Source organism: Xenopus laevis, chromosome 3L (assembly GCF_017654675.1).
Source record: "Xenopus laevis strain J_2021 chromosome 3L, Xenopus_laevis_v10.1, whole genome shotgun sequence".
Taxonomy (NCBI): Eukaryota; Metazoa; Chordata; class Amphibia; order Anura; family Pipidae; genus Xenopus; species Xenopus laevis.
The window spans coordinates 4,187,751-4,214,180 of record NC_054375.1 but is presented as its reverse complement, the minus strand read 5'-3'; the positions used below and the strand labels follow the sequence as shown (position 1 = coordinate 4,214,180).

Below are 26,430 nucleotides of genomic sequence, written 5' to 3'. Positions count from 1 at the left end.
TATAGAACGTTTGCCCAGCAATGTAACTACATCGGGGACTTTGGACTCAAATAACTATCCCAAAATCTTATACTTACTCAAACTTAAGGTTTGATTCACTATAAATCAGATATATATATTGTAAATCATTAAATCAAATATTCACAGTGCTACACAAGCCTATTTAGAGGTAGGGTTGCCACCCTGGCAGTTATTATACAGGCCTGGCCAGTAAAAAGGATGGTTGATCTCAATGTTATTAATATGGAATAAAGATAAATATATAGGAAGGTCAGTGATCCCAATGTTATTAATAGGGAATAAAGATAAATATATAGGAAGGTCAGTGATCCCAATGTTATTAATAGGGAATAAAGATCAATATATAGGAAGGACAGTGATCCCAATGTTATTAATAGGGAATAAAGATAAATATATAGGAAGGCCAGTGATCCCAATGTTATTAATAGGGAATAAAGATAAATATATAGGAAGGTCAGTGATCCCAATGTTATTAATAGGGAATAAAGATCAATATATAGGAAGGACAGTGATCCCAATGTTATTAATAGGGAATAAAGATAAATATATAGGAAGGCCAGTGATCCCAATGTTATTAATAAGGAATAAAGATAAATATATAGGAAGACCAGTGATCCCAATGTTATTAATAGGGAATAAAGATAAATATATAGGAAGGTCAGTGATCCCAATGTTATTAATAGGGAATAAAGATAAATATATAGGAAGGTCAATGATCTCAATGTTATTAATAGGGAATAAAGATATATATATAGGAAGGTCAGTGATCCCAATGTTATTAATAGGGAATAAAGATAAATATATAGGAAGGCCAGTGATCCCAATGTTATTAATAGGGAATAAAGATAAATATATAGGAAGGTCAATGATCTCAATGTTATTAATAGGGAATAAAGATATATATATAGGAAGGTCAGTGATCCCAATGTTATTAATAGGGAATAAAGATAAATATATAGGAAGGTCAGTGATCCCAATGTTATTAATAGGGAATAAAGATCAATATATAGGAAGGACAGTGATCCCAATGTTATTAATAGGGAATAAAGATAAATATATAGGAAGGTCAGTGATCCCAATGTTATTAATAGGGAATAAAGATAAATATATAGGAAGGTCAGTGATCCCAATGTTATTAATAGGGAATAAAGATAAATATATAGGAAAGTCAAAACTTTATTTTTTGCCACTCTTTAAAATGGACGCAACCTTTACTACAGATTATTTTCCCTTATTAAAGATGGGAGCCGGCGCTACAATCGCTTCCCTAACAACCAACGGTAACAGACAGCCAATCACACCCTTCAATCGATAGCGGTTCATGTGTTTGCCCAATGGAATGACTACATTATAAAGGCCGCTCCCCGTCCCCTGCTATTTGTCTTACAGAGCATGCGTTTAGTCTAACTCCTTGTGATTGGCTTACCGTCGCATCCGCCACACCTCCGTAGCTTTCCTATTGGTTGTTCATTAAATGCCGCGCCTCTCGGGCGTCGGCTTCCACTGAGCTTGAGTACTACTCGCCAGAAGTTCGCATGGCTGCCCGGGTGGGAGCATCACGTCTCAGGGAGGAATCGCAGAGTTGCAGTGACCGAATCGCATGTAAGTGAGTCTGGTAGGGGCAAGCGTGATGCTCTCGCAAACTCAGCTGCCTCCCCCTATACGAGTTCTGGGACCAGCCTTGTTTGTATTCGGGGTAAGCGGCTCCCAACTCTTTTTACACTGGAGTCAAGCGATTTGCAAAATTGAACGCGTCACGTTTAATGGATATTTATATAAGAGCATTTCCCACTGGCGCCTGTTCTGATCTCTGCACCGCTGCTTCTGACTACTGAAACCGGCTGACTCCGGAGTCTGAACAGAAGTGCACCCAGGGACTGGCACGTACTGGCTTTAAACAAGGAATTAGTTGCCTAGAATGATATTTATTTAGTAGGCAGAAAGTTCTGGTTGGGTTTACTTTCCCTTTAATATTCTCCAGCTCTGAATTGATGAGGTTTTTGCACTTTTGTATCTGGGGTTTCTTATTTATTTGGGCTCTCTCTCTTCCAATCTCTCTATCTCTTGCACCCTGTTGTATCTGGGGTCTCTTGCAATTTATTTGGGCTTTATTCCTCTCTCTCTCTCTCTCTCTCTTCCAATCTGTCTCTCTCTCTCTCTTGCACCCTGTTGTATCTGGGGTCTCTTGCAATTTATTTGGGCTTTATTCCTCTCTCTCTCTCTCTCTTCCAATCTGTCTCTCTCTCTCTCTTGCACCCTGTTGTATCTGGGGTCTCTTGCAATTTATTTGGACTTTATTCCTCTCTCTCTTTCTGGTGGAACTTGAATGAGGGTCAGAATCTGTTTTTAATTCTTTCCTTCCCATTCTGGAATTCCATGGCCTTGGGATTTGCTTTATTTTATTTACGTCTCCTTCTAATTTCCTTACGTGTCCATTAAACCCTCCTCCTCTCCCCCCAGCGCTGCTCACTGGGTCATGGGGGAACTGCTCCTGTGTATTCTCTCTGCCCCTGCACTTCGGGTTGTAACCAAGTATCAAATGTACATGCTTTTCATCTGTTAATTTCCTCTCCTAAATTCTGTTTATTGTGAAAGGAGTTTTAAAGGCAGTGGCACAACTAGATATTACTCGGCCCCCAAAATGTCTAGAGGTTGGCCTGTTTTACCAATATTTATTGAAGTTGTATATGAATTAGGGCCTCATGGGGCCCCTATACCTCCTGGACCCCCCCTGCAGCTGCAGGATCTGCTTCCTCTGTAGTTACTAGGGATGCACCAAATCCACTACTTTGGATTCAGCCGAACCCCCGAAACCTTCGTGAAAGATTCGGCCGAATACCTAATTTGCATATGCAAATTAAGGGTTTTAAAGGGAAAACAATTTACTTCCTTGGTTCTTTGAAATCGCAAAAAGTCACGCGATTTCCCTCCCCGACCCAAATTTGCATATGCAAATTCGGTTCGGCCAGGCAGAAGGATTCGGTGCATCCCTGGTAGTTACACCTCTGATTAGTGGCAATATCTGAGCTGCCTCTAGGGCTGGCGTAGTGTAGTACTTTGTACAGGTATTGGATCTATTATCCAGAATGCTCAGCACCTGGGGTTTTTCCGTGTAAGGCATCTTTCTATAATTTGGATCTTCATAAGTTTGCTCAAAATTAATTTAAACATTAAACCCAATAGACTGGTTTTGCCTTCAATAAGGATTAATTGTATCTTTGTTGGGATCAAGTACAAGCGACTGTTTTATTATTACACAGAAAAAGGAAATCCGTTTTGAAAATCAGAATTATCTGAATCTAATAAAGTCTATGGGAGACGGCTTTCCCGGGAGTTTGAAGTTTTCCCACATCCGTATTGAGCTGGAGTTGTTCCAGGATAGATAGATAGATAGATAGAGATATATTTATATATAGATAGAGATAGATGGATATATTTCCAGTAACATGTAGAAAATACAGGGTAGCCCAAGCCATTGCTCTATATTACCCAGCATCCCACTAAGAGACTTAAGACAAAAACAAAACTGAAACCTGAAGGCGTCGGCACCCATGGGTGTCTCCTGGAAAGAGCTGATTGTTATGTTCCGTGCATTTGTTGCTTCTTTACACTCCTTGACTGATGTTGGCGACTCGGCTTCGCTGAATTGCGAATTTGAATGTCATCGTTTTCGGTTTACTATGATCAGGTTATAAGGACTTTCTAGGCCTATTAGAATCCGTATATTCCTTTAACTGGCACATAATACGGCACGCGAGCCATTTAACTAAAGTCGTATGTACAGCAGCGATGGAAAATCAATGGCAACCTTGGCTGCTGAGAGTCCGTATGTAGATCTTATTTTGGTTAAGCAAACAAACGTGTTTCATTGTTAGCAGAGCTCGATATTTGGACAAAAATGCACTTTTGCCCAGATGCAATATTTAAGGAACAGTTACTTTTTAACTACAATAATTAGCCTCCGCTTTCGTTGCTGATGCTGATGTAACTAAATTATAGGCTCCGATGGGTTATTGGATGGAAGCGCCTCAATTACTATAGGAATAGAATTACTCCTTCTGACCCTACAACTTGTAGTAACAAAGTATCAAACATACAAATACAACTTCTAGTAACCGTATCACGTGCACAAATACAACTTCTAGTAACAAAGTATCAAATATACAAATACAACTTCTAGTAACAGTATCACGTGCCCAAATACAACTTCTAGTAACAGTATCACGTGCACAAATACAACTTCTAGTTACAGTATCACGTGCACAAATACAACTTCTAGTAACAGTATCACGTGCACAAATACAACTTCTAGTAACAGTATCACGTGCACAAATACAACTTCTAGTAACAGTATCACGTGCCCAAATACAACTTCTAGTAACAGTATCACGTGCACAAATACAACTTCTAGTTACAGTATCACGTGCACAAATACAACTTCTAGTAACAGTATCACATGCACAAATACAACTTCTAGTAACAGTATCACGTGCCCAAATACAACTTCTAGTAACAGTATCACGTGCCCAAATACAACTTCTAGTAACAGTATCACGTGCACAAATACAACTTCTAGTAACAGTATCACGTGCACAAATACAACTTCTAGTAACAGTATCACGTGCACAAATACAACTTCTAGTAACAGTATCACGTGCACAAATACAACTTCTAGTAACAGTATCACGTGCCCAAATACAACTTCTAGTAACAGTATCACGTGCACAAATACAACTTCTAGTTACAGTATCACGTGCACAAATACAACTTCTAGTAACAGTATCACGTGCACAAATACAACTTCTAGTAACAGTATCACGTGCACAAATACAACTTCTAGTAACAGTATGACGTGCCCAAATACAACTTCTAGTAACAGTATCACGTGCACAAATACAACTTCTAGTAACAGTATCACATGCACAAATACAACTTCTAGTAACAGTATCACGTGCACAAATACAACTTCTAGTAACAGTATCACGTGCCCAAATACAACTTCTAGTAACAGTATCACGTGCACAAATACAACTTCTAGTTACAGTATCACGTGCACAAATACAACTTCTAGTAACAGTATCACGTGCACAAATACAACTTCTAGTAACAGTATCACGTGCCCAAATACAACTTCTAGTAACAGTATCACGTGCCCAAATACAACTTCTAGTAACAGTATCACGTGCCCAAATACAACTTCTAGTAACAGTATCACGTGCCCAAATACAACTTCTAGTAACAGTATCACGTGCACAAATACAACTTCTAGTAACAGTATCACGTGCACAAATACAACTTCTAGTAACAGTATCACGTGCACAAATACAACTTCTAGTTACAGTATCACGTGCCCAAATACAACTTCTAGTAACAGTATCACATGCACAAATACAACTTCTAGTAACAGTATCACGTGCCCAAATACAACTTCTAGTAACAGTATCACGTGCCCAAATACAACTTCTAGTAACAGTATCACGTGCCCAAATACAACTTCTAGTAACAGTATCACGTGCACAAAATACAACTTCTAGTAACAGTATCACGTGCACAAATACAACTTCTAGTAACAGTATCACGTGCACAAATACAACTTCTAGTAACAGTATCACGTGCACAAATACAACTTCTAGTAACAGTATCACGTGCACAAATACAACTTCTAGTAACAGTATCACGTGCACAAATACAACTTCTAGTATCAAATATACAAATACAACTTCTAGTAACACAGTATCAAATATACAAATACAACTTCTGGGGCACATTTACCTAGGGTCGAAGTAAAATCCTTTGACTTCGAATATTGATGTCAAAGGATTTTGCGCTATTCCTACGATCGAACGATCAAATTTTTTAAAGAGACAGTACTTCAACTATTGAATGGTCGAATAGTTGAACGATTTTTAGTTCAATTCAAAGTCGAAGTTCGTGGTCGGAGTAGCCCATTCGATGGTTGAAGTAGCCATATTCGACCATTCGAAATTTGAACTTTTTTCCCTCTATTCCTTCACTCGAGCTAAGTAAATGGGCCCCCTAGTAACCGTATCACATGTACAAATGCAACTTAGTAACAAAGTATCAAATTTAAGAACATTTCCTTTCCATTTCCTCTTCTGCTTCCTTTTTATTATATCCCGATTTAGCAAGTAGAAGGTACAGGGGTATCCTACAAAAACAAAACTGAAAGCTGAAGGTGCCGGCACCCATGGGTGTATATGGAAAGAACGAATTGATCTATAAGGGGAAGCTGCACTGTTATGTTTCGTGCTCTTGTTGTTTGAGTACACACCTTGTGTGATTTACCTTGCAGCATTTTAATAGTCTTCCGGGAGGAATTTGAATGCCCTTATTGTTTTCCTGATTCCCTGTTGATTTCAGTTGAAATTGTGTGTTGTTTTTTTGGCTATTTTGGGTCTGTGCATTCTCAGGCGAGTTCACTAGGAGGCGCAGTTCCGCATCCCAGGGAAGGCAGTTTCGGTCTTGGTGTTTAAGATCTTTATCTCAGGTATTCGGATTCGCTTTGTTCTTATCCCGATGTTGCTTCTCAGATCTGGGAGCCTTGTTTTGGAGGGGACGTCAATCCGTATACATTTTACAGTGACGGAGATCGATACGATTGTCGCGTACTGATTTTGTGACCCAAAAAGGAGTATAATAAGCATTGGAATAAAGTTCCAGGTGGGTGATACCATTTCCTAAGTAGCCCATAAGCTTGTTAATGTGCTCAGATTAAATTCCCCCTTATTAATATTGCAGGCAGCGGGTAACATGTTGCAGTTGGCACCTTTATTCTGTGTGTTTACAGTCTCAGTGCAGGTCGATAGGGCGAGATGACGGGGTCGGGGGAATGAAATGCGAGTGTAGAAATTCCTTAATCCAGAATTGACAAAGGTGAAATCTCAACATCTGGGAACCAACAAGGGTCTGGTTCCAATTTGTGTTGTAATTAGTCTCCGAAAATGACAGTTGCGTCTGTACAACTGAATTTTCTAGTTCAGGAATCTCAAGGTCTGAGGTCTCAGAATTTCCTTGTAGTTTTTCTGTTCATAGCCTGCGGGCGTGTTTATCTGTTCTTGAAACCCTCTTGGGAAATGATCCTAAATTGGGTGTATTAGCAGCTGCGTACAACCTGATCTTGTTTCCTACAACGTGACGCCTGCAAAGTATTCAGCCACCTTTGTGTTGGGGAAAAAAATACTTCCTTGCTTTATGGCTGACATTCTAGCTATCTGTATTACATCATTCTGTCCCATAAAGCAGGACAGGACTGCTGCTTACAATGGGGATCAGATAGGATCTGTGCAGCCACTGGGACAGAATGTTCTGTTATACAGATAGCTAGAATCTCAGCTGCCATAAAGCAGGACAGGACTGCTGCTTACAATAGGGATCAGATAGGATCTGTGCAGCCACTGGGACAGAATGTTCTGTTATACAAATAGCTAGAATCTCAGCTGCCATAAAGCAGGACAGGACTGCTGCTTACAATGGGGATCAGATAGGATCTGTGCAGCCACTGGGACAGAATGTTCTGTTATACAGATAGCTAGAATCTCAGCTGCCATAAAGCAGGACAGGACTGCTGCTTACAATGGGGATCAGATAGGATCTGTGCAGCCACTGGGACAGAATGTTCTGTTATACAGTGTTTATATTTTTTACATCTCTTTTATATCTGGAAACGTCTATTTCCTTTGACGGACGAATGGCTAGTGTCAGAGGGTCGATATCTATTACCCCCGCCCTCTATGACACAATAACGCTTTAAGGTCCAGGGCAGGATGGGCTATAAGGGCAAATGGTCAACTGTGGACAAAGGTCATTCATATAGACCAGTGATGTCCAACTTCTATGGTACCGTGGGCCAGAATTTTTCCAATCTACATGGTGGAGGGCCTAAACGGAAGCCAGTGTTAGCCACGCCCTGTTTTTAGACCACACCCACTTTAAACCACACCCATGTTACCGCAAGACCATGCCCACATTAATAGCACACCGATAAACTAGATGGTTGGTGCTCACTGCAGGGATCAGGGCCGGAACTAGATGTAGGCAGAGTAGGCGGCTGTCTAGGGCGCCATCAATTTTTTTTTTTTTTTAATTTTTTTCAAGCGTTTATTTAATAAATTTGTTTCAGTAATCATGGTCATCCAGTTGGGTGGAATCCATCTCCTTCACCTTCTCACTCTTCCCAGCAAGTAATATCTCCTTCTGTGCGGTGCACCGGGATGTGCGTATACGCGTCAATGACATCACTGATATGATGTCAGAGAGAGGCAGAGAGCTGGGGGGCTGCTTGGTGTGACTCTCGCTGCTCTCAGACTTGCACAGTTACACTGAACTGAAGACTTTCTTTCTATTACTGTAAAGTGTGAAGCCTCCTGCTGGCACAGCCACGTATAGATTGGGCTGGGCGCTGGCACAGGTACATAAATACTTGGGGGCAATATGATGTGATCAGATTTATTTTTGGCTGCTGCTGACACAGGTAAAGATTGGGGGCAATATGATGGCGGCAGGAGGGCTGTATGATGGTATGACCCACACAGGAGTATAGGGAAGGCAGAAGAGAGCAGGAGACAGGGAAACCTATCAGAACCAGTCTAATATGTACTACATACAGTGACACAGTGCTGGGGCCCCATTAGTATTTTGTATAAAGTGTGAACAATGTGGCAGTTTCAGTCTCAGGTAGAACAGTACAGGGGCTTTAGTGTGTGAACAATAGAGGTGTCACAAATCTTAACAATGCAGGGGGATCACAGGTGTGAACAATACAGGGGATTACAGTCTGAATTTGAGGTTTAAACAATCCAGGGACTAGTTAATCTCTGTAGTGATACCTTTTAAACCTTACATATGGTAATCAGACACAGCAGGCAGACTTTGATGTGGAGGGCCATGCGGGCCGCCAGTTGGACAGCCCTGATCTAATTTATACTCGGCCGTACACATAAATGATCCCCGCTGTGTTACTTAGATTCCAGAGTGTCCGCATGTCTCTCGGGGGGCCCCTTTTGCAGAAGTGTTGCTCAATTACTGGCCTCACCACAATGGCTATGTTTAGCCAACAGATGTTTACGAGGCTACCGACCATTAGAACCAGGAATAATATGTTGCAATATACTCTGCAATACATGTAATGCTAAGCAAATCATCTAGACATATAACGTACAAGGAGGAGTCAGACCATGTATGGTATCGGTATACCCCCCCATTTTTATCACCCCGTCTATGACATCAAAATGGGTATATAAACGTATGTTATGTGGGAGTATCTTTCGTAAGCGTTTGTGTACCACCTAGGTGACCCCAGGCAAAACCCATTGTCTTGTATTGGACTCAATAAACGACCTCATTGTATTTGTAATTGCCTCATCTTTTGGTTTTCCTTTACATACGAGGTCATAGAGGTAAAAATATAACAACAACAGATAGAATCTCAGCTGCCATAAAGCAGGACAGGACTGCTGCTTACAATGGGGATCAGATAGGATCTGTGCAGCCACTGGGACAGAATGTTCTGTTATACAGATAGCTAGAATCTCAGCTGCCATAAAGCAGGACAGGACTGCTGCTTACAATGGGGATCAGATAGGATCTGTGCAGCCACTAGGACAGAATGTTCTGTTATACAGATAGCTAGAATCTCAGCTGCCATAAAGCAGGACAGGACTGCTGCTTACAATGGGGATCAGATAGGATCTGTGCAGCCACTGGGACAGAATGTTCTGTTATACAGATAGCTAGAATCTCAGCTGCCATAAAGCAGGACAGGACTGCTGCTTACAATGGGGATCAGATAGGATCTGTGCAGCCACTGGGACAGAATGTTCTGTTATACAGATAGCTAGAATCTCAGCTGCCATAAAGCAGGACAGGACTGCTGCTTACAATGGGGATCAGATAGGATCTGTGCAGCCACTGGGACAGAATGTTCTGTTATACAGATAGCTAGAATCTCAGCTGCCATAAAGCAGGACAGGACTGCTGCTTACAATGGGGATCAGATAGGATCTGTGCAGCCACTGGGACAGAATGCTCTGTTATACAGATAGCTAGAATCTCAGCTGCCATAAAGCAGGACAGGACTGCTGCTTAAATCCTAGTGCTAGTAAAAGTCTAGGGTATATTTAGATATAATACACAAAAGCCATGAATATCTTGTAAATTATATCCTTATTAACGGTGAGTAGTGATGTCATCAGTTATAAACGGTGAGTAGTGATGTAATTTCTGTCACATGACTCACTAAAATTTGTGTATTATAATTAATAAAGTACCCCTAGTTGTAAAATATGAGGATATTATAAGTTACCTCGGAGTTCCATGACCTGTATAAAAACACTCGGCCTTCGGCCTCGTGTTTTTATATGGTCATGAAACTCCTCGGTAACTTATAATATCCTTATATTTTACAAGAGGGGGTACTTTATTCACTATATATCTGTTGCTTCGCTGAAAGTCTGATATTAACCCTAACCTCTCCTTATTCATGTGTAATTGTGCCCACGGGGTCGGGTGCCAGATGGTGGAAAGGGCACAAGTTTATGATGGAAATACAGAGAGATGTGTAAGGCCTTCGGTTTGTTGGAGAAAACATGTTGTTGGGTCTGACCTTCTTATTGGAGCGTTCGAGCCGTGACATGAACTTTGCTGTTTAAACTGCTCTTCTAACCTCTGAAATCAACCAAAGATAATCCAGATAAAAGGGACTTTACTGAACATGATTGATACCACATATACCTCCCAGCACCAAGCAGAGTCGATTCTTATCTGGAGATGTTTATTTAACCCAAGGAGCTGCTTTGTACGAATGACAACGGCAAATTCCTTTGTCCCATCTGAACTTTGTCTTTTATACAACGTTTACCATTATATTCCCTTTTACAGTAACGTTAAAGGGATACTGTCATGGGAAAAAAAATTTTTTTCCAAAATGAATCAGTTAATAGTGTTGCTCCAGCAGAATTCTGCACTGAAATCCATTTCTCAAAAGAGCAAACAGAGTTTTTTTATATTCAATTTTGAAATCTGACATGGGGCTAGACATTTTGTCAATTTCCCAGCTGCTCCAAGTCATGTGACTTGTGCTCTGATAAACTTCAATCACTCTTTACTGCTGTACTGCAAGTTGGAGTGATATCACCCCCCTCCCTTTTCCCCCCCAGCAGCCAAACAAAAGAACAATGGGAAGGTAACCAGATAGCAGCAGATAACAGCTGCCTGGTAGAGCTAAGAACAGCACTCTAGTAAAATCCAGGTCCCACTGAGACACATTCAGTTACATTGAGAAGGAAAAACAGCAGCATGCCAGAAAGCATTTCTCGCCTAAAGTGCAGGCACAAGTCACATGACCAGGGGCAGCTGGGAAATTGACAATATGTCTAGCCCCATGTCAGATTTCAAAATTGAATATAAAAAAATCGGTTTGCTCTTTTGAGAAATGGATTTCAGTGCAGAATTCTGCTGGAGCAGCACTATAAACTGATTCATTTTGGAAAATTGTTTTTTTTTCCCATGACAGTATCCCTTTAAGTATCTTACAGAATGGCCTATTCTAAACAACTTTTCAATTGGTCTTGATTTTTCCTATTTATTATGGTTTACCTTATTCTTCTGACGCTTTCCAGCTTTCAAATGGAGGTCGCTGACCCCATCTTAACAAGAAATGCTTTTTATTCCTCATCTTTCTATTCAGGCCTCTCCTATTCATATTCCAGTCTTTTTCAAATCAATGCATGGTTGCTAGGGCAATTTGGACCCTAGCAACCAGGCAGCTGAAACGGCAAACTGCTGAATAAAAAGCTAAATAACTAATTTTGCACAAATTGCAAATTGTCTCACAATATCACTCTCCACATTATACTAACAGTTAATTTAAAGGCAAACAACCCTTTTAAACGGGAAGTTGAGCATGGATCGGTGTTTGACATCTCAAGTTCAATTTGGGAAAGTTAATAAATAATTAGAGGAACAAAACCACTTTTATGTTGTGTTACGGCAGAGACACACGCTCAGATTCCGGGCGATTAGTCGCCTGGCGACAAATCTCTTTTTCGGGCAACTAATCTCCCCGAACTGCATCTCGCCGGCTAGAGTGTAAATCACCGGCGGGATGGCAATTGGTGTGCTTCGTTTTCCAAAGTCGCCCGAAGTTGCCTCACGAGGAAACTTCGGGGCGACTTTGGAAAACGAAGCACTTCCGAGTGCCAACACGCCGGCAATTTAGATTCTAGCCGGTGGAAAAGTAGGAGTATATAATAATAAGTTCATATAAAATAATTCATTTAAAAAAAATGATTGAAAAACATTGACTTTTTTTTAAAAAATCTGATTGATGGAATCGACCGGAAGACTCGAATCTAATTTTATTTGAGTTTTAAAAACTTTTTTTTAGTTTTTTCTCCAAAAAAAAAAAAAAACCTTGAATGTCAGGAACAACACTTGAACCCGTGGATGTCTCCCATCGACTTCAACAACAATTCGGCAGGTTTTAGGTGGCGAATAGTCGAATTTGAGTTTGTAAAAGGGCCAGAGTATGATAAATCTCAAATCGAATTAGAATTTTTTTTTTAAAAAACTCTAATTTGAATAACGCCCTAGTCGAATTTGACAGTTTCGACCATAAAAAACACAAAAATTTGAATTTCGAATTTTCAGTTCGACCCTTGATAAATCTGCCCTATAGAGGCCTATTTACTAAACCTCAATTTTTTCTGGTTGAGTTTTTTTTTTAGGAAGTTTTAGAGATTTATTATACTCCAAAGCTGCTAAAGATCCTAAAACATGCCATCTAAGACCTGTTGAGGTCATGTAGAAGTCAATGTCTTGACACAGTGATCTGCGCTGGTTAATCCAATAAAGTTGGGGTTCGAAAATCCAATAAAGTCAATTTTTTTAAACGCCCATAACTTCGAAATTCTAATTAAAAAAGACCAATCGAAATATTGAAAAAAAAATCAAAGTTTTGGGTTTTTTTGGCAAAATAGGTCAGTTTTCGATTGATTCAAAGTCCACCAATTGACTCCGAAAATTAGCTCGAAATTCCAATTTTTTTTTTAAATTCAAATTATACACTTCGGCCTTTGATAAATCTGCCCCTAAAAGTAGACCTCGCATTAGTAAAGTATGGACACTTCTGAATTAGATAAAACTGAGTTTTCAGAGCGTCCATTGTACGATACGAATTGAAGCTCGATTTTTGTCGCAGGGTTTTTTGCGCTCAGAATTTTTCAAGAAAAAATGATTGATAAATAAATTTAAATTCATGGAAGGTAGTCGGGTCAACTTTGTTTTAATAAAAAAAAAAAATCAGATTCATTTGAGATTTAGTAAATGGGCCTCCCCATAACCAATCAACTGCTGCATATAAAAAGATTGATAAGGATATACTTTTTCTTAATACAAAATAGGGATGCGCTGAATCCAGGATTCGGTTCGGGATTCAGCCTTTTTCAATCGTATTTGGCTGAATCCTTTTTCCCAGCTGAACTGAATCCTAATTTGCATATGCAAATTAGAGACGGGAGGGAAATCACGTGACTTTTTGTCACAAAACAAGGAAGTAAAAAATGTTTTCCCCTTCCCACCCCAAATTAGGATTCGGTATTCGGACTTAAAAAAATAGTATGATTTTAGATTAGTATGTGTTTTGATAGGAAAAAGAAGGTTGTACTCATATTGTTTCTGAAATGTTTGTTGAATGTCATATAGTCAAAGTTTTAGAGCTGCGACAATAAGTGTAATCTTTTTATAGAACAGTTCAGTTATTCCAAATGATTAGGTAAAATGTTATAGCTGGTTAAACAACTCCATTGGAAGTTCCATTAAGTCTATCCATGTCATCCTAGCATTAATACTATATTTCTCTGTTAGAATTTGTGCTATAAATACCCCCCCCCCCCCCAACTTCTGCTCTCATTTGATTTACATCTATAAGATAAAGCTTTTCTCAGCCATGTGTGGGGAGGTTTGAAAGAATAATTTTTTACTTTTCAATAGAAATGAAATCAGTATTATATTAGTCTCTTATAACATGTTACATGTATATTATATATTCTTTGTCATTTTATAGGGTTTTCTGTTCCCAGCTGCACTTTACCACTTAACCAAGTTATTTCATGAAACAGGATGTATCTGTAGCTCCCGAGCTTCCTGTTTTTTCTTTTCACTGATTTCAGCTTTCAGCTGCACTTCTGTACTGGTGCTGCCACAACAGTTGAACTGTAACTCACAACAGCGCACACCATTGTCCCAATTATAATAGACCTCCCTTGTTCCTGGGGGTCCTCTCAGCACTCTTACTGTGCCTGTAATTACTAATGTGAAACGTCTTACAACGTTTCAAATGAGGAATGTTATGAAAAAAATATATCTGGAACGGTCTAAATCCTAAAACGGACGAATGGCTAGTGTCAGAGGGTTGATAGTTGTCACCCCCACCCTCTATGACGCCATAACGCTATAGGGCCCAAGGCAGGATGGACTATAAGGGCTAATGGTCAACTGTGGACAATGGTCACTCATATAACTTATACTGGGCCATACAAATAAATCATCTCCACTCTGTTACTTAGAAGAGTGTCAGCAAGTCTCTTATGCCCTTTTGCAGAAGTGTTGCTCAATAGCTGTCTGTACCACAATGGCCATGTTTAGCCAACAGATGTTTACGAGGCTGTGGACAGTTGGAACCAGAAATCTCTTATGTTGCAAAACTGCACATCTTACAGGAATGTATAAATATATGTCAGTAAGTCTCCTCGCCAGACCATGTATGGTGTTTCCGTGAACCCCTTGTCACAATTACTGTAAAGGCCTTCTGAAAGTTATATAACGCCTGGACCAAGAGGTGTGTCTTTGGTAAATCCTTGGTGACATTCTGTGTGTTACTCCAACAGATTACCCAGACAAAACTGTTATGTTGTATTATGTATGAATAAATTGCCTGACTATTACTAAAGGTTTTCCTTTACTGAGTTTTGTCTTACACGAGGTCAAAAATGGTACTACTAAGAATACCATCAGATGGGCGAATTTTTTTCGCCACAGAATTGACGCCCATAGACTATTATGGCTGCGTGCGTCCAAAAAAAAAAAGACGCGCAACAAAAACATTTTGCGCGCATTTTTTTTACTTTAATGGGCGTCGGCGACAATTCGCCCATCCCGACAATATCTCCAATGTATTTTAATTAAAAAATGTGTACCGTTTTTATAAGAAACCTGACTGTATGCAGTGAAATTCTCCCTTCATTTACTGCTGTGGATAGGAATTGTCAGACGGTCCCTAACTGCTCTGCAGGGAAACAATCATACTTATGAACAGCAGGGGGAGCCCCCGCCTTACTTCCCAGCCATGCAGAACTCAAGCAGCTTTGTTTGTTTCCCTGTAGAGCAGTCGGCGACTGTGTAGAGATTTGAATTGGATTTTATTTTTGCCTTTACATCCCCTTTACTGTTTCCAACTCCAGCTGCAGGGACAAAGATCATGGAGCCAGATTTAAACAGATAAACTGGGATTCTATTTGGAGGATTATTTTGCTGCAGCCACTGGTTCTGCAGAGTTGGACAAAGTTTGTATTAAACAATACAAAAACTATAAAATCCACATTAGATTACATGACAACACAGGACCCAGTGCAGTCTGTATATTCTGATTATTAATCAGTCTTGCTGTATCGGCTTCTGGCAGATATTATTTGATAATTTATGACGATCCCTAAGCAGCCCAGACCACACTGAGCATGTGCACAGTCTTGGTCTTGCAAAGATGTATACCAAAGTTACAAGATGGTGACCCCCTGTGGCCAACTTTGAAAGCATAAATCATTTGTTTTATTAGGCTTGTGGTGCAGTAAGTTTATGTTTAGTATACAAAATACAGCATTTCTAGCCTTATTCTATTTTACACTTTACTTCCCCTTTAAGAGAGTGCCCCTCTGTCCGGCCTTGCTAATATAGAGAGGTTTGCTAGTTACTGTTTCTTCCAACTGACTTTTATTTTGTCCCTTCAGAAAATTTGCCAAACACCAGTTTAGAATCGGGACCCACTGACATGTTTTTGTATTTCCCTCTTAACCATGTTGGAAAAAATGGGAAGATGTTCAGCAGTAACAATGACGTCAAATTGCTTAGAGTTAAAAAGACGATAAAACTCAGAATTTTCATTTTGGTCATTGAAAATAAAATTCTGCTAGCCACAGAGGTTGTTGCTTTATCCGCAACAGCAGATGTATTAGAGCTCACTCAAATCACAATCTAACAAAATAACTGCCTTTTGCACAAATTCTGCATTTAGAGAGACATAATGTCTGGTGAGTTTAATAGAGTGAGCTCTACTACATCTTCTACTGCCTTTTGCACAAATCCTGCATGTAGAGAGACATAATGTCTGGTGGGTTTAACAGAGTGAGCTCTACTACATCTTCTACTGCCTTTTGCACAAATCCTGCATGTAGAGAGACATAATGTCTGGTGAGTTTAACAGAGTGAGCTCTGCTACATCTTCTACTGCCTTTTGCACAATTTCTGCATGTAGAGAGATGTAATGTCTGGTGATTTTAATAGTGAGCTCTACTACATCTTCTACTGCCTTTTGCACAAATCCTGCATGTAGAGAGACATAATGTCTGGTGAGTTTAACAGAGTGAGCTCTGCTACATCTTCTACTGCCTTTTGCACAATTTCTGCATGTAGAGAGACGTAATGTCTGCTGATTTTAATAGTGAGCTCTACTACATCTTCTACTGCCTTTTGCACAAATTCTGCATGTAGAGAGACATAATGTCTGGTGAGTTTAACAGAGTGAGCTCTGCTACATCTTCTACTGCCTTTTGCACAAATTCTGCATGTAGAGAGACATAATGTCTGGTGAGTTTAACAGAGTGAGCTCTACTACATCTTCTACTGCCTTTTGCACAAATCCTGCATGTAGAGAGACATAATGTCTGGTGAGTTTAACAGAGTGAGCTCTGCTACATCTTCTACTGCCTTTTGCACAAATTCTGCATGTAGAGAGACATAATGTCTGGTGAGTTTAACAGAGTGAGCTCTACTACATCTTCTACTGCCTTTTGCACAAATTCTGCATGTAGAGAGACATGATGTCTGAATGAGTAATAACAGATGCTGAGAGAGAAATCGTGAAGATAAACTCGATTAGTTCAGAGACGGCACAGAATATTTAATTGATTGTATTTAGAAATTAATATTTCTCAATATATTAGATATAAGATATTACATTTTAATTTTCGTTACCTTTTTTAAAAAGGAAAACCAGAGGCTTTAGCCCTCACCGATGGAATTATGGGCAGAGACGTGGCTTACTGTTGGGTCTCAAATTCCCTTCCCACCCACTGGGGACATTCCTGGGCGGCAGGAGAGCAAATCTGGGAATAGAATAGACGTCGGGTGAAAAACAAATGATCTTGTTGTTAGCGAGTGTCTTGTATTCCCAGGTAATGTGAGACGCGGCCCAGGCCTCCAGATCCCAGAATAACCCAATTGGTTAATTCTCTGAGGGTAAAAGGGGGGGCTTGTGTAGAATGAGCGTGTGCCCAACATTCAGCCTCGATTTACCAACACATGGACATTGCTGCTGCTTTTTATAGTGAGTTTCTATATTGTACATTCTGTCACCTTTGTTTCCCTTTATGGGGCTCCCAGATGCGTCTATTGTGCATTTGTTTTACCAAGGCTCCAGTTGTGATATGTTGGCAACCAAATGGCTAGTGTTTCTGCAGAATGTCCTGGATTCTGTTGCTGATCATCATCTCCCTGTTTTTCTGTAGACTCTTCCGAGCATAACTTGCATGTTCCCTTCTCTATAATCAAGCAGGGACAGGACCGTCTCTGTAATAATGCTTAAACCACTGAGCCTGCAGCCTTGTGCCTTTATATGGTCACAGAACAACCCCTCAGTGACTTCTAATATCCTTATCATTTACAGTAGGGGGTACATTATCCCTTATAATACATGAGTGATACTCAGAGTTCCCTGTATAACTCAGCCTGCAGCCTTGTGCCTTTATATGGTCACAGAACAACCCCTCAGTGACTTCTAATATCCTTATCATTTACAGTAGGAGGTACATTATCCCTTATAATACATGAGTGATACTCAGAATTCCCTGTATAACTCAGCCTGCAGCCTTGTGTCTTTATATGGTCACAGAACAGCCCCTCAGTGACTTCTAATATCCTTATCATTTACAGTAGGGGGTACATTATCCCTTATAATACATGAGTGATATTTAGAGTTCCCTGTATAACTCAGCCTGCAGCCTTGTGCCTTTATATGGTCACAGAACAACCCCTCAGTGACTTCTAATATCCTTATCATTTACAGTAGGAGGTACATTATCCCTTATAATACATGAGTGATACTCAGAGTTCCCTGTATAACTCAGCCTGCAGCCTTGTGCCTTTATATGGTCACAGGACAACCCCTCAGTGACTTCTAATATCCTTATCATTTACAGTAGGGGGTACATTATCCCTTATAATACATGAATGATACTCGGAGTTCCCTGTATAACTCAGCCTGCAGCCTTGTGCCTTTATATGGTCACAGAACAACCCCTCAGTGACTTCTAATATCCTTATCATTTACAGTAGGGGGTACATGATCCCTTATAATACATGAGTGATACTCAGAGTTGCCTGTAGGTTGTGGGCAGCCAGTCTTAGGCCAACTATTAGAGTATTGGGTACAGTTAGTATGAGTTTTGTTCTTTTTGTTTCCATAGAACTCTGAAGAAATTCAATGCAGTATGGACTGGTCCAGAAGAAACCTCAATAACTGCCACATAAATCCAGAAAACCAACAGTATTCGGTGCCAGCTGTCTCGACTGCAGGACATTCTTTGGCAAGTCGAGCCTCGTGCCAACCTCAGAACACGCCCGGTCATGGGCAGAGAGCCGGGGAACAGATGAAAAGCCAAGACAGGCTCATTCAGAATTTACTACAAGCAACAAGTTCTGAAGAGATCCTAAAAATCCAGCAGAAGGCTTTGGCGAAGTCCTCAAGCAATCCGCATCGGCAAGTTCCAAAATCCCAAGCATCTTCAGTGCCCTATAATGTTTCTGCTTCTACCCCAAACTACAGAGGAAATCTGAATTCTGTGCATGTTTCCAGCTACAGATACCAAAACATTGGCAATTCTGTTCAACAAGCAGCACTGCAGCCCCCGGCTGGACCACCCCAGGCTTCTGATAATCAGCCGAATAAATCCTACTGTGGGAATGGGTCTTATGTGTATGCTCAGCCGGGATCACAGCAGCCTGCAGCCAACTATGAGATGTATGCTAATGGCCAGAATGTAAGGCACATCCAGTTGCTCCAACAGCCTCAAAGGCAAAATGTTCCTCAGGCTGCGTATGACTTAAACAATGCAGCAATGCAGCAACAGCGATGGAATAATGCAGCTCACTCCAACCTCAAAAACCCAAAAGACTGTGTTGGAGGGCAAATGGTCTTCAGGCAAAATATCCAAAATGGCCCCATTAGTTTGTCGGAAAACGCCTTGGAAAGTCTTCATGCAAATGCAAGTTTACAGGTTCCAGCCTCTTATGCTGCCGCTGTGGGTAATCTTGGGAGCAATGTGCGAAGTGACCAACTGTACACAAACCAAAGTGCCAACTACCAGTCATCAAATTATCACAAATCTGTCCCAAATCCAACTGAACAAAGCACCAGTCCACCACAGGGCCAAGGCAGTGAGCCAGATGCTTACTCGAACCCCAGTGCATCGCAGAACATTAGAGAGGCTATTGTGGAATATTACAAAGTGAGACATATGTTGTTAACCCTTGCAAGAGAACATAAACTCCAGTGGCAGCATATGCAGTTATTAGCTCAGGGCCAGGCTGCAGCAAGAGCTCAAAATGCACCTTCAGATATAAGTGCAGTGGGGCCCCAGATGGTTTCTACCAATGCCATGTCACCACCGCTAGTCAGCAGTAGACAAACAACTCAACAAATGGGGCTGCAGGCGGCATCCGTTCCATTCAGTAATAACGCATCGTCATATGTCATGAGGCAAGAGCGTAACAGAATTAACATAACAATAGCCCAGAAAACAGGTAATCCCTTAGCTAACAGTGTTCCACAAGGCGTCAATGCCATGACTGTGAATGTTCCTCAGCAAAGTGTCAATGCCATGGCTCTCAATATCCCTCAGCAAGGCGTCCAAGCCATGGCTCTCAATGCTCCTCAACAAGGCAGCAATGTTCCTCAGCAAGGAGTCAATACCATGGCTCTCCGTTTTCCCCAGCAAGCAGGCAATGCCATAGCTCTCATTGTTCCCCAGCAAGGCGGCAATGCCTTGCCCAAAAGTGTCCCACAAAGTGTTAACACCTTGGCCAACAAGACAAGTTCTAACCACCAAGTCTATCAAATGGATGGGAGAAACAGGCCTGAAGTAAACAACTACACAGTATTTAATGGAGGTCAGATAAGTTCTGCTCACAGTTTAGTGGCCAGTCAAGCTCAAAGTTCGGAAATTAGACAGAACTTAGACTGGTCCTTAAGAACCTCATTGACTCCACAAAGAGCTGCTGTTACGGGAAATTGTGATGATCTTTGTGGTGTTAATGGCAGCCCCAATACCCAAGTATTGTTACAGAAAACACACCACTCAGGACCCCAGCAGTCCATTGCGTCAAACCAGTCCAATGCAAACATGAACATTTTACAGAATAATCTGCCAGGGTGTTCTGTAGCTCAGCAAAACTCCCTTTCTAGTCCTGTCTCTGAATCTGGCCATAATTCATCAACTGCCTTTAATGCCAACTCAACCAATATTGTAGGTGGATCACTAGAAGCCTTAGAAACGTGCTTATCTCTGTGGAAAACCACAGTACATAATATATCTTCAAATGAGCAAGGAACTGCAAGGCCGGACCAGAAATTGTCTCCTTCAAAAGCTTCTGAGAGTGGAGTCAACCTCTCAAATGACATTTCCACTGCTCATGTTGTAAATGAAGGTGTAGCTAATGAGGTTTCAGTCCAGAAGCAAGACACATTGCCTCCTAATCCGTTAAAAGGCACAGAACCTCAAATTGCTATTGTTTCTCCATTAGTACAGGAAAAGTTAAACAGATCTAAGGAACGGCAGCCCCCCAAAGAATATGAACAATGTCCTGTAGTCCAGCAAGGTAGTGTTCACCGTTTAGAAGCCAATACCAAGGAAAAGTTGGAGTCCTACTTCATGGATATGGAAAACCTTGCTGAGATCAAAGACAGTGAATTCCTAGACAAGATTAAATCTTTAAATGATTTTGACTTTGTGAAGGCTGGAATTCAGAATATGGAGACCCCGGCAAAGAGCTTATCCCCTCCGACACCCTGTGGCTTGGACTTGACTTGTGTCCCAGCACAGGATAACAATCCTGTTCTCGAACCACGGGCTGAAAATACCATAGAGAATTCTAATGGAGAGACCACAAATGATAACTGTGATGGGGATTTGCAGATAATAAGTGTCTGCTCTCTTGCTGAAGGAAACACCTTCTATGATTCATCTATTGCCCACATGTTTGATAATGATTCCTTGCCATCAGAAGACAAATTAATGTTAGAAGTTAAAAAAGAGCCTGAAGAGCCAGCAGAGGAGGATGTTGATACTAAATCTGTCTTGACTGAAACATTCACAGACTCGATCGATTCAGAAATGGCTAAAAAGGCAGAAATTCCAGAACCCAAGAGTGGGGTACTGTCGGGAAGTGCCGACTGCTTGCCGGACTTGGCAAACCCGGGTTATAGTATTGCAGCAACTTCATCAGAAGAAACACCATATGCAGAATTCCAGTCTTCCGGTGTATCTGACCAGTTGTCTGATTTATTAATGGAATTCCCTTTTGGCATTAAAAATTATGTTTCTGAGGATAAATTGGACCATGTTTATTGGCCTGGAGATAGGGATGCTGCCAAGGGGGTAACCAAGTTAGAGCCAACTGCTTCTCAAACTGCACCCTTACCTATGAGCCAAGAAGTGACTGTAGCAAAGACTGTATCTGTGCACCACACTCTGGTAGATGGTGACAGCATGTCAATGCCTCTTCATTTAGAAAGCTCTGTAGTCAAGTCAAGCTCCTTGGACATCAGTCATGGAACGTCTTTTGCAGAAATGGTGTCCACCCATATCAGACAGATGACTGTAACTGAAACAGTGACTACACTCCTCAGTGAGGTGAGGACTGTGACTCCTCCCATTGACCAAGACATGACTGTAGAGGAGAATGTGTCTGTTCTGGTCTCCCAAAGTAAGAACGTGGAGGAGACGTTCTCCATTCCTATCGATCAAATAAATGTTGTTGCAGAAAGTGGGCCTGTTGCTGTCAATGAAGAATTGACTGAGGAGACAGTGGTTTCTCCTATCAGTCATGCTTTGACTATGGTCAATAGTGTGCCAACCAAGCAGGAAAGTTCTTCAGTGGAGTGCTTGTCCTCCACGGGCAAGCAAAATTCTGCAGTTCCAATTCAAACCAAGGCTGAAGATGAGACCGTGCCTCGTATGAATGCAAATGTAAGTGACCAGTCTGAATGCGTGAATATACCCTTTCTTGATCATGCGAAAGAAGCTCTCCATATAAAAACAGAATTCCAAGAGACTTGTGAAGAAACTGATAAAAGTGCCATCAAACCATCCAAGGAACCTGAATCTAGTGATGAAAAATCTGAGACTGTTCTGGGAAAAGATTCTAAAACACCAGATCAGAACATGTTTTGCTGCTTGTTTAGTTGGCTCAATTATTCTTATGGAAGTGCACCAAAGAAATGCTCTTGTAAGGTACAAGATGACCATAAAGTTGTGCCGTCAACACAGGAGTCGGCCCAAGACAAAAGTTCTACCATTCCTATAATCAAAGAGGACCCGTCAAAGAGCTACGCTAAATCCAAAGCAGAATTTAAAGCGAGATTGTCAACAGAGGACAAAAAACCCAAGCAGGAAAATAAGTCCCCAGTTCCAGAATTGTCTGACTTGAAAAGGAAGACTGGAAGCCCAAAAAATGACCCTTCTCCAAAGTGTCTAAACCCTGAGAAAAAACATAGAGAGCAGAATTTTGATAAAAAGTCAAAATCTCTTCATTCGTCCAAAAAATCTGAGAAACTTGTTGTTAAAACAGACTTTTTGAAACACCGTCCATCCCAAAAAGAGAGAGACCGGTCAGTCGATAGTCCATCAAGCATTGACCATAAAATAAAGTCTAGGATCTCAAAAGATCCTGATGTCAACTGTCATAGTGTAGATAAAGCATTTCCATCCCGGGAGACTCCTCAACACAAGTCTTTAAAAAGGCCATCTAGGTGTAGCCAGATGTCTTCTGGACCTGTGAAGAAGCAAAGGGAATCCTCCAGTGGCCAAAAACGACAAGATGATAAACCAAGCACTCGGCAAGATAAAAAAGTTCTTACCATACAGGAATATTTTCAAAGAAACGGGTCAAAAGACACTCCCAGCAAAAGCCAAGAGCCTCAGCCCACACAAGCAGATGAATGTCCAAGACTTGAGAAGAGGCAGTCTCTTGCGGAGAAGCACAAGGCAGGGTTAAGTAGCAATGGCTCTCGTAGCGTTGCTTCTAAAACCAGGTCTCCAGCAAAGTTTAGAAGTCCCGCTTCAAGATTTCACAAAGAGCAGCCTGGAGCTCACAAAGGTTCCAGACCCCTTAAGAAAGAAAAAACGAAATCCAACATGTCAGGTGGTGCTGATCTTTCCAAGCAAAGGGACCTTCTAAAGAAACATTTTAAAGCTCCTGGATCGCAAAAGGATAATATGGGGAGGACCTATTCTTCTATCAAAGAGAAAATCTACTTGACCCCGTGTGCCCTTGCCGGTGCTGAATGTCCTTCTCGTGAAGGGATACGCTTGACCAAGCTAGAGATCAGACCTTCACCAGAAGAAAAACCGCATAAACGGGCACGGAGAAGGTTGTCCGAACCAAGTTCACAGGGCAGAGTTTCAAGTTCTTATAAGAAGGGAGCTGAATGTCCTAAAATGCTGGAGTTCAAACTGTGTCCTGAGCTGCTCCAGGGGATCTCTACCTCACAGGAACGACTGGGAGAATCCAAGACTGTGAAAGAAAAATATACTGTGGAAGGTAATGATTACCTGCTACTTGTAAAGGGAAAACTTGCCTCCGCTGGATGTTGTCCGTTATGAACTCACTGTGTTGTTTTCGTAGGTATTAAAAGCAATAAGGAGGCTTGGTACAAAGATATTCCATTTAAGAAGCGCAAGTTGGATTGCACTGAATGTGAAGGTAATTTTTTCCCTATCTGTCAGCAGCCAATGAAAGTCTCTTAAACTTTTTGGCTTTCTCTCAAGTAGGAATCTACTGTTACTATAGGCACCATCTCTCCTACTATACCTGCTATCCCACAGTCACACTCCCTTCCCAGAGACTATTATCCCACTGTTACTATAGGCACCATCTCTCCCTACTATACCTGATATCCCACTGTCACACTCCCTTCCCAGAGACTATTATCCACTGTTACTATAGACACCATCTCTCCCTACTATACCTGTTATCCCACAGTCACACTCCCTTCCCAGAGACTATTATCCCACTGTTACTATAGACACCATCTCTCCCTACTATACCTGCTATCCCACAGTCACACTCCCTTCCCAGAGACTATTATCCACTGTTACTATAGGCACCATCTCTCCCTACTATACCTGCTATCCCACAGTCACACTCCCTTCCCAGAGACTATTATCCACTGTTACTATAGACACCATCTCTCCCTACTATACCTGCTATCCCACAGTCACACTCCCTTCCCAGAGACTATTATCCCACTGTTACTATAGGCACCATCTCTCCCTACTATACCTGATATCCCACTGTCACACTCCCTTCCCAGAGACTATTATCCACTGTTACTATAGACACCATCTCTCCCTACTATACCTGCTATTCCCACAGTCACACTCCCTTCCCAGAGACTATTATCCACTGTTACTATAGGCACCATCTCTCCTACTATACCTGCTATCCCACAGTCACACTCCCTTCCCAGAGACTATTATCCACTGTTACTATAGGCACCATCTCTCCCTACTATACCTGCTATCCCACAGTCACACTCCCTTCCCAGAGACTATTATCCACTGTTACTATAGACACCATCTCTCCCTACTATTCCATCTAGGGTGCCTTTAAGATTTGAAATACAAAACTCTATAACGAGTGACTTGTTCTCCTCTTATCCAGGTGAACCTCAGCCAGACACCTCTACCGATAAAGAAACCGTCCGTCAGACTCAAGATTCTAAAACCACCTTTGATGCCTATAAAAAGATGTATCTGGAGAAGCGCAGCAAGAGCCTTGACAGCAGCCTGACCAATTAACTCCTCTCCTGTGTATTTTTATACAACTCTGCTGGACTTTCGGTAGAACCCAACTGATAAAGGTCAATGGAGAAGACCTCCATAAGTGCAGTATTATAGAGCTTGAATCCGCTCTGAGCCTGTGGTTCTGATAGCAATTAATGTTGTAACCCCAACCCTCAGCTGCCTTATCTGGGCTTTTATATAAACAAAAGTGCAAATGTAAAAGTCAGAGAGCTGATTCATTTCCCCCCACGTCCCCGGTTTCTGCACTGCTTTAAGTAACCGAAACTGGATTGTTGCATTTCCTGTACAGATGTATCTTTTTTTTTTAACCAAGCCGAGCACTGGTGCTTAATACTTTGTTGTTGTTATTTAATGCTGCTACAAAGAAGGGGGTTCCACCTCAAATCCTCACTCAACCTCCCCAGTTGCCAAGACCCAGTTTAAGCACCAATCGGATGTTTGCTTGTACCCCGGCTGCTCGACGGAATATTTGCACTAAATGTTTACGTTGGGGGGGAGGGGAGTTTTTGTTACATATTCTGTTTCATATAAATACATATATTTTTTTATTTCTCGGAAGTTGAATACATTTCCTTCGTGGTTTTTTTTTTTTCTTTCTTTTTGTAAAAGATTTTGATTTATTCTGAAAGTATTTTTCTTACACGGTTTGTAAAAGTTTCAAATTGAAATGTTTTTCGTTATTCTTACGTTCCGACCGGCCTCGACGAAGAGCTGCTGATTTTTATATAGAAAACCACCGCCGCCCCGTCCTGCAAAAAAAAACTTGTTATTGCGCAATAAATTCTCTTTCCCGAGAGACTCCCCTTCAATTGCGGCGTTTTCTATGTTCCTTTTTGGAGAAGCCAGCGGAGTCCTGGAAAGGGAATTCTTTGCACTGATAAATATTGTTTTATTGTTGGGGATTTGCTTGTACAGAGTAATACAGCTTTGTGCTGTGAGTACTTACACCCACTGTATATTGTACCGACATTTTTTTTTTTTTTTACTGTCACCAGTTGTAGCGGATACTGTTATTGGAATAAAAAGTGGTTATTGCCTT

The 26,430-nt window shown here is 41.1% G+C and overlaps 1 protein-coding gene across 2 annotated transcripts; it reads left to right on the top strand.

The window, feature by feature from the left end:
- Positions 1-1,563: 1,563 nt before the first annotated feature.
- Positions 1,564-26,430, top strand: LOC108710728 (retroelement silencing factor 1). 2 transcript variants are annotated; one of them, XM_018251886.2, is made up of 4 exons: positions 1,564-1,717; positions 18,774-24,126; positions 24,211-24,288; positions 25,249-26,430. In XM_018251886.2, exons 1-4 carry the CDS (start codon positions 1,652-1,654, stop codon positions 25,383-25,385), a joined length of 5,634 nt encoding a protein of 1,877 aa, XP_018107375.1. In that variant the 5' UTR covers positions 1,564-1,651; the 3' UTR covers positions 25,386-26,430. The 2 variants fall into 2 exon arrangements, with proteins under 2 accessions (XP_018107375.1, XP_041441788.1); XM_041585854.1 differs by lacking the exon at positions 1,564-1,717 and adding an exon at positions 17,075-17,483.